The following is a 9,722-nucleotide window of genomic DNA, read 5'->3' as shown; positions in this document are numbered from 1 at the left end:
GATATGTGTTCTAGTTCTATCATCCGAATATTATTTATGGTCAGAAAAGACATGATTCCTTCTGGTTAGAATTTAGATTCACGATATCCATCTATTTCTAGAAAGCGATACTAGTGTTATTACCATTTCTACATCGTATCTTGTACAGGCATTTTCTGCTCCGAACAATATAAAACAAGTAGTAGAAATCGTTTGAAAAATGTTGAACCTGATTTGTGTCTTGCTGTTTCAGCTGTTTCACCCCGAATAGAGATTTGTGTAAAAATATCGCTCAAATATCACATTAATTTGTATCATTCAAATATTAAACATCTGATGGGCGCAACTAATGAAAGATCTTGAAAAGGCTTAAATCGCTCTGGCTGATCGCCCTGACAAAAGCCACCCTAACGGCCGAAAGGCTACTGATGGGTGGAGAGCATGACACTCTCGACGACCCATTAAAGGGTTGCCTGCGGGCTCAGTTCGGTCCCGACCTCTGAGTCGCGGTCAACCCGCTCTTGTCCGGCGATCTTCCCAGACGGGAATAGTCACTGCGGACGATCTCGCCTCACTTCATCTCGGAGAAACACCGTCCGAGCTCATCGAACGCGGAACGCGCGACTGCAGAAATAGCGTCGAGATGGGCCTTATCGGATTGGAATAACCTAATCCTTCTCGGGCTAAGTCGCAGACCTTGTGGATCAAGGGCCAATAAGTAGCCTTGACTTGTGACTTGGTGGGACAAGGTGAAAATGACCCCGAGGCAAGAAATACCTCGGGGTCACGTTTTTGACCCGACAAAAGGAAGTTTAGCCCCATCTGGCGGAAAAGGCCGGTCCTCGGTAGGCGCTATTCAGTCGACTAATATCTGTGGCTAAGGAATGTTGGGCCTTAAAGAAGGACGACAAGGATCTGTACAAATCGGTGTTCTCTGCCGCGCTTGGGTTATGCGGCTGGCTGCGGTGACGCGTATACCACGTCGACGATGGCGCTCCAGGTCCTACCGGAGTACCTCCTCGACTGAACCTAGTTCGGCTGGCTAAGATCGAACGGGACAAGAACCCGAGTAATGAGGAAGAAAGTTGGCGTCAGAAGCTTGCGAAAGGCGAAACAGTATTACGACACTACCATACGCCCTCGGCAGAAAGATGGGTCGCCAGCTGACAAGGTAAGGCGGACGGATTTGCTCCCGACAAGTCCGGCTGCAGTACTCGAAGGCCGTGTGTCGTTCCTACCACTACATCTCGCAGTTCGTGACCGACGGAATTCACTTCGTCGCTCTTGTTTCAACTTCGAGGCGGGCACGTAGCGATGCGGTCTCCAGGACGCGTGATGTGCTCTCGAGTGCCCATCATATGCCAGGAAAGAAACAAGCCGTAGCCGCGCGCAAGCGGAAGGTGTGGACTGGCCGTGCATCTGCGATACCATGACCTCCACGGAGGCCATGTTCCTTACTCAAAACTTACCGGGAAGTCCTAGAACACGTCAAAGATGTAGGGCGACCCGCGGGCAGACCAGACCCTACATTTAAACCAAGCGGTCGGCGTGTGGCCGAGAGACGGCGTTAAACATGCACTACTGCAGACATGGGAGACGTCTCCCTATCGTGGGAACAAATCGTCCGAGTGGGTCAGCCGGAACGTACCGTCGCTGTCATCGATGGCGGCGGGCGAAGCCTGCGAAGTACCGTAGTGGCAGGCGCAAGCTGACCCGATAGCGGATCAAAGGTCCTGAGATTCGCGCGCCCACAGGATCGTCGAACGCCCTCCGTACTAAGACCCGCCTACGGGAACGAGGGACGCGATACCTGGCGGGACGGACGAATGCCCGGTCTTCTCTAAACGGACGGAGTGGAAATTCGTGGGGACGGGGTGCCCTCGCTCTAGAACTATCTCTGCCTCAGAACCGAGCTCGGTAGAGGGCCAGACCACCCGTCGGGCGAGCAAACGTGCATTCAGCCGGCTCAGGACCTTGATAGAGGCACCGGCGAAACGGCAATCTGTGATAAAGATCAAACCAAGACGTCTATAAGAGTCCGCGGCACTACACAGCGTGCCCTGACCGACTTGCTTGCGACAGCTGACGCGTTGCGGGGTTCGAACGCCGGGTTCAAACTTTGTACCACGGGACTTGGAGTAGCCCGTCGGTCGGTACAATATGCGCCCGACGCTCGAGGGTGCTGGACCCGAGGCACGACGCGTGACTCACCGAGGATCGCCTCGCCCACACCGGGAAAGGCACCGGAGGAAGGAACCGTGGTGGTTGTGGATACACCGCCTTGGTAGACGGCTTTGACTCGGCGATAATCCGTCGGGTTTGGCCGCGGCGGTCACCTCTATGGCGCCCGGGTGAGAGGCGGCGCCCGGTGCAGGACTTCTGAGTCCATCTGGACCTACGCGAAGAGCAACCGCGGTTACATAAAGGGCTGAGTGTCTCCGGGGCAACCTGGAAGAACTGGTCGACCCCGCAACACACGGAAAGATGCTCCATCATTGCAGCTGCTTCACCATGTGTTGGGCCCGTTGATTGATCTGTACCATCATCTTCATCTTCTGAACTGTCAACTTCTATTTCTATGTTTTCAATACATGCATTTACGATTTCATCATCACTAAGAACCTGATGACCAACATCAGTGTCACCGTTTATCCATTCAGAAATATCATTTGATTCCACCTCGGCGCAACCTTCCAACTCTTGAAAAACTTTAATGAAATCAATGTCTTCATTTGAAGTTGTTTCATCTCGTCTATAGTTTTCTTGAGGAATATTAGGCCACAATTTTTTCCAACTTTTTTGAAGTGTTTCTGGCTTAACTTCTTCCCATGCTTCTGCGGCTAAATAAAGAACAGTTTTTATTGTTACTTTTTTTAAAAGATCCATAAAGTTAACTAACGGGTTCGCTTCTTGTTGCTCTAAAAGAAACATGATCAACTTTTTTCTGTAAAGCCGTTTTGTCGTTTCAATAACACCTTGATCCATTGGTCATATCAATGCCGTCACGTTAGGTGGCAAAAATTTCACATATATTTCACCATCTCGTAATTCGTTTTCACTAGGGTGACACAGAGCATTATCTATAAACAATACAGCTTTTTCTGGAAGTTTTTTCTGTTTCAAAAATGTTCTTGTTGTAGGCACAAATGTTTCAAAAAACCAAGTTTTAAAAATGTTTCCGTTCATCCAAGCAGATTTTTGTGAAGTGTATTGAGCTGGAAGTGCACTCATATTAACGTTTTTGAAAGCTCTAGGCTTAGCTGATTTTCCGATCACCAAAAGTTGAAATTTTAAATTACCATAAGCGTTACTGCAAGGAAGTAAAGTTACTCGTTCTTTTTTCACTTTATGTCCTTTGGCTACAGAATCTAGTTTTGAGGCTAATGTTTTTTTTGGAAGCATTTTGTAATTCAACCCAGTTTCGTCAGCATTAAATATTTGGCAAGGCATTAAGTCTTCATCGTTAATAAACTTTTCAAATTTCGTTTTAAAGTCTTCACTTGCAACATTGTCACCTGATAAAATCTCACCACTTACACCAAGTTCACGAATGCCATGTCGATTTTTCCACCGAGACAACCATCCTACACTAGCAACAAAAGTAGGATCTCCTTTTAATTTTTCATTAAATTTTATCGCGATAGCTTGTAACGTAACACCCGACAACGGAACTCCTTGTTCACGTTGTTGACAAAACCAAATGTACAAAGCCTCGTCTAAAGCTTCGTTGTTTGGTTTTCTTAATGTGCGTCTGTTACCTAAGCTGTCCGCGCTCACCATTTTCGCACAAAAATTTTCAATTTCTATTCGTTTTTTTTTCCAATCCGAAACGGTTTGCTTACCCACTCCTAACTCTTGCGCGATTTTTTTTAATGATTCACCAGCATCTATACGAAATAAAGCTTGAAGTTTTTGTTCCATTGTTACAGTCACTTTCTTACGTTTAACTAAAGTTGTTATTTTATGTTGTTTTTATAATAAGCAGAGGAAAAAATAAACGCAACGGTCTACACTGGTACACAATCACCACTAAACGAAATAATATCACAATACCTATGTACCTAATCGAAACGATTATACATACCTTTATTATGAGTATTCCTGAATATTAGCAAAAAATATCACAAATCACAATATATAATCGAAACGATAATATCTTAATTATGGGTATTCCCGAATATATATATATTATACACGAGTACTAAATACGAAACATACATTGTCCGGATTATCCGGATGTCCGCATTAGCGATGACCGGATTAGCGGGACTCTACTGTATTTTGAATATTTTGATGAAATAACAACGAAAATTAACAAATATTATCATTTTATTCTTATTATTTTTTCTACTTCACGAATCATTTCATTATTTTCGTTGTTGTTATTAACTATTGTCTATTACAATAAATTATAATTCATAATAAAAATAAAAAATAGTATTAGTTGTTTAAAAAAAAGTCGTGTTCATATTGCCCGGGCAGGACCACATTGACCGGTATTCCACATTTTCTGTAACAGATCTATATACATTTACATATTATACTATATTAACTTACGTTATAATTAATTAAAAATATTTTTCTAAGCTGAGTAATAATTAATGTATTGGTTTTCCAATGATGTATGTGCTTTTATAAAATTAATTTTTAGTACTTGTGTGTGTAGGAGGGGGAGAAGACAATATTTAGTGTATAGCAGAGTAACATTTTAAATAATATTTTTATAATTTTCATTTTTAGGCGATGGAGACAGTAGTGTCGTAAAACGACTAAATGAGGTTTTACCATATGGCCCTAGATTCATGATACAGAAAATCGAATGTTGAAACCACTTGTTACGCAATTACATTACTAAACTTAAAATGGTCGCAACAAAAACTGAGTATCCAGTTACTATCAGAAAGTTTGTAGTGACTAATATTTTAAGATTCAGATCTGATGTAACTAAAGCAATTACTTATCACAAAAACATATTGGATAAATCAATGATTCAGAAAATTGCAGATAATTCAATTTGTGTAGGCGTTTTTTTAAAATTAATCTTACTATCGTTACAAAACTTGTTCGCAGACCTTAAAAAAGATTTAAAGAATGCACCCTATCATAGATTTGGACAACACCAAGAATGTAATTCATATTTTTGTAAAGGGTCAAAAATACGTAGTGAAATCAACATGGTACCGGAAGCATTAAGATGTGGTATTTTACTAGAAATAGACAAAATTATGTCTCGTTTAGTAAATAATAGCTCTATACTCCGTTTCAAAAGAAAAGACACCGGGCGGCGACCAGTTTCCGTTCGGCGGCGCGCATCCTCCACTTTGTCCCAGGGAACCACTTGTTTGATTAGCATGGTTGCTAGCGCTCCTAACCGTTGATAAATATTTGACTGGTCGTTATACCGAACGATTCAAATTCCAATCTTTTTTGTGTATCATTTGTAATATCCTGTTTACACGCAGCACACCGTCACTAGCAAACGCTCAGTACCTAAATTGCATTTGATTTCTCATTATTATTTTTTTTTAATTTTATTTTATTTACCGAAGAAGAAATGGCTGGAGTAGAATTTTCATCGCCGGTTAAACGAAATATCAAAGGAAAGGTATGTATATTTTTTTAACTTGAATCAATTATTTAAGAAAATGAATATCGACTATTTCATAGAAGCCGTAAAGTAACAAATATTCAAATTTAAAAACGTGACATAATATAAGAAATTTAATTAAATTTTGAAAAACAGTCGATTAAAAAATGAATTTCATGCGGTTTAAGTTATTAGTTGAATCAAGGGTTGATTATAAGCCTTATATAAAATATATTAAATTTTATAATCAAAAATACGAAACATAACATGAAAAAACAAATTACTAATACTTAAACTATATTCATTTCATTAACAAAATTAAATAAAAAGTAAACCGAATACTACTTCTTTACCAATTAAAAAATTTAACGCTTTATACTATAACATCTATTACAAAGATTTAGTTAAAGAAATATTTATAAAACTGTTGAACAAGATACTGATACCCACTTTTTTCTATAAAAAAGTATTTTGTAACTGTAACTAATTTATACACCTACGTATAACATTTATTTTATATTAAAGTGTTTTTCTGTGATATACATGAGACACGTATAAAATATTTTTTTTCAAGGATATTGAACACAAAAACGTATTACCATGTGGTAAACCGATATGTTCTATTGTTTCCTTATAATATGAGTCGTTTTGTATCCATATAAGGACATACCAACTGTGCCCAAATGACCTTTTTTTTGTAAACTGTGCATCTGTGTCTGAAACTTATTTCAATATAGGTATACAGCATTTTAATTCACTACGTTATCTTTTATGCATTGGCGTATATAGTGGGGGGGGTTAGGGGTTCTACTCCCCCGAAATATATGATTGGTATTGGCCTTGATTTTGATTGTTATAATATTATGTCATATTATTTAATATTATTATTATTATTATTATTATTATGTCAGGATTTCTATGAAATACTACAAGATAACGACGCGTCGTAAGTCGTGACGGACCGCTGCGAGTCGTCGACGGTCTATATACATATAAAATATATAGTTAGTATAGAAGTGTGTGTTCAATATACGACGATAATCTAAAGACGAAATTATCGATATTATTATTTCTTATTATTTGGTTGTTAATTATTATGAAGAACCAGACAAACAAAATTTAGTTTGTTTTCGGACGTCAGTTGTTTCGTTAAGTGTCGCGTGTGTAACAAAATATTAATTATTAAATATGGCATCACAACCTTCATTATTACATTTTTTTAATAAAAAAGTAGCTGTGACTGAGCCTGAAAAACATGATGATAATCCTTGTTCATCCACTACTATCAATAATAGCAAAATTGATAGTAATACTGATTTAAATGAATTAAATGAAATTCTTGATATTGGTTTATATATTAATACAAGAATATCTGACAACAAGTTGAAATATGATTTATTGAAAAAACCATGGCAGCCTCCTACGTCATACAACTTTCCGGTAATTTCAAAAAGAAAATTAAAATTTCAATTATCTTGGATCACACATTTCTCCTGGTTAGTATATTCTAAAAAATTAGAAGGCGCGTTTATTAAAATGTATGTACTATTTGCAAACGAAACATTTGGGAAAGGCAGCTCTGCAAAAGCTGGTTTATTAGTTAATAAGCCATTTATTAAATGGAAAAATGCTATTGAATATTTTAAAACACATTCAAATGCTGATTATCATAAATTATCAACGTTAAGAGCTGAAGAGTTTGTTAAAATAGTAGAAAATAAAACTTTTGATGTAGCTACACAAGTAGATGCGTTTAGAAAAGCCCAGGTTATCGAAAATCGTCTAAAATTAATTTCAATAATTGAAACAATAATTTTTTGTGGTCGTCAATCAAGAGCTAGCCATGAGAGGTCATGACGATAGTGGGCCTATTTTTAACTGTGAAAAAGATAACAATGATGGCAACTTTTGATCTCTGTTAAGATTCCGAGCTTTAAGTGGTGATTTAACACTAAAAAATTATTTAATGAATTCGTCGGGAAAATCAATTTATATAAGTCCTATGATATAAAACGAAATAATACAAATATGCGGCTCTCTTATTCAAAAAGAAATTGTGTTGAAAATAAACCAAGCAAAATTTTTTACTATTTTGGCAGATGAAACGTGTGATATATCTCGTATCGAACAAATGTCTTTGTGCGTAAGATATATTGATAATGGTTGTATTAAAGAAAACTTTTTAGCATTTCTTCCTATTTATGATGTTAGTGGAAAAGGTATGGCATGTACAATTATTCGAGAAATAGGAAAATTGGGAATTAAAATAGAAAATTTAATCGGTCAGGGTTACGATGGGGCGAGTGCAATGAGTGGGTTGTATAATGGTGTCCAAAAGCATATTAGAGATAAAATACCACATGCGCTTTATGTTCACTGCGCGGCTCATTCGCTTAAATTAGCAATCGGAAAATCTTGTACCATTCCTGAAATACGAAATTGTATTGGGTCAATCTTCACAATTATAAATTTCTTTCGAAAATCTCCAATGAGATCTGCGGTTTTAAAAGAATTTATAAAAAAACATACTCCAAGTACTCAACAAAGTAGTCTTATACAAATGTGTGAAACACGTTGGGTAGACCGTCATGAAAGTGTATTAAGATTTAAAGATTTATATAAAGTTATAGCATATGCATTAAATGATCTTGAAAGTAATCATAATTTAGAAACATCACAACTCGCTTTTCAGTTATCTAAAACTCATCGCTCGTCTCAATTTATTATAGCATTATATGTCATAGAAAAACTTTTTCCAATTACATTACCATTATGTAATGCATTACAAAAAATAAATTGTGATTTATCTGAATGTTGTGAAAATGTTGCAAATTGTATAAACGTTGTATCTTCTATTCGCAATAATGCCGATAAAGAATTTCAAAATTTGTTTTTAGAAGTCGAAAAAAAAATTTGTTTATTGGATGAAAGTATTGAAATACCTCAAATAACTAGTCGTCAATCGTCTCGAAGTAATATGCCAGCTGAATCACCAGAACAGTATTATAAGCGAACGATATTTATACCATTTATCGATTATTTTAAAAATCAATTAATAGAACGATTTTCCAAACATAATGAAATAATTTCCGTCTTACAAAAGTTGATTCCAAATTTACTTAACAAGTTTAAACCTAGTTTTAATGATTTTGAAAAATGTATAGACTTTTATAAAAATGTTTTACCCAGTTATAATACATTTGAACCCGAATTCAAAGTATGGACAGAAAAATGGAAAAATGTTCCCGAGAGTCAGTGTCCAAATTCTGCTATTGATACTTTAAATAAAGTATCAGTTGATTTTTTTCCAAATATATGGTGTTTGATGTCAATATTAGTCACTTTACCGGTATCAACTGCGTCATCTGAAAGATCCTTTTCAACGTTAAAAAGATTGAAGTCGTAATTGAGAAATAGTACAAGCGAAAATCGACTAACAGGATTAGCCCTCATGTCAATTCATCGAAGTATTTCAATAGACACTCAAGAAGTTATAAATGAATTCGCAAATTTGCCTCGAAAATTAGATTTTGTCCTTTAATTTAACTTATATAAATATATAATATACCTATGAGTTTGATTCTGTAATGATTTTCATATTATTATTATATAGTGTATCATATTCTCCGTTTGCGTTATCGCCGTGCGTCGGGCCGACCATGACGACAACCACTTATTTAATATTTTTATGTATAATTTTTTTTTATTATGTTATCTATAGTTTCATACTGTATCGTTATCGGCGTGAATCGATCACAACGATAACGCCAATGAATAACTTTTGATATTATATTATTATTCAGTCTTCGTCTAGTCCGGCGCGTACGGCGAATTGTTATAATATGTATATTTAATATTTATGCTTTTAAAATATTTGATTTTGTTATTTTATTTTTTTTGTTAAAAAAACATTCTGACAACAGATGATGATCGTGGCCATCACCTACAATTCAATTTAATGATTTAATTAAATGTTTATAATTATTAAAATAAAGTTAGTTTATAATATTGATTAGGTGAATAAATTTTTTTTAACCCCCCCCCCGAAATTAATTTCTATATACGCCACTGCTCAGCACACCGCGAGTCGTGGCAGCAAACGGCTCATAATTGTACGTGCTGTCCCGGCGCGACACTATGTGATTTTCTGTTTATA

At 36.7% G+C, this 9,722-nt stretch overlaps 2 protein-coding genes across 2 annotated transcripts; both read right to left on the bottom strand.

The window, feature by feature from the left end:
- Positions 1–2,399: 2,399 nt before the first annotated feature.
- LOC112592678 (jerky protein homolog-like) lies at positions 2,400–2,964 on the bottom strand (the record flags this gene model as incomplete). The annotated part of the gene is made up of 1 exon (XM_025336831.1): positions 2,400–2,964. A coding segment is annotated over exon 1 (565 nt), but the record flags the coding sequence as incomplete, so codon positions are not given.
- Positions 2,965–2,967: 3 nt separating this feature from the next.
- On the bottom strand, positions 2,968–4,783 carry LOC112592677 (jerky protein homolog-like). The gene is made up of 2 exons (XM_025336830.1): positions 4,765–4,783; positions 2,968–3,926 (listed from the first exon to the last, which is right to left on the bottom strand). Exons 1-2 carry the CDS (start codon positions 4,781–4,783, stop codon positions 2,968–2,970), a joined length of 978 nt encoding a protein of 325 aa, XP_025192615.1.
- Positions 4,784–9,722: the final 4,939 nt, after the last annotated feature.

Source organism: Melanaphis sacchari, unplaced genomic scaffold (assembly GCF_002803265.2).
Source record: "Melanaphis sacchari strain LSU unplaced genomic scaffold, SCAv2.0 Contig1852_pilon_pilon, whole genome shotgun sequence".
NCBI classification, from domain to species: Eukaryota; Metazoa; Arthropoda; class Insecta; order Hemiptera; family Aphididae; genus Melanaphis; species Melanaphis sacchari.
Note: the sequence above shows the minus strand (reverse complement) of the source record. Positions and strands in the feature narration are given on the sequence as shown.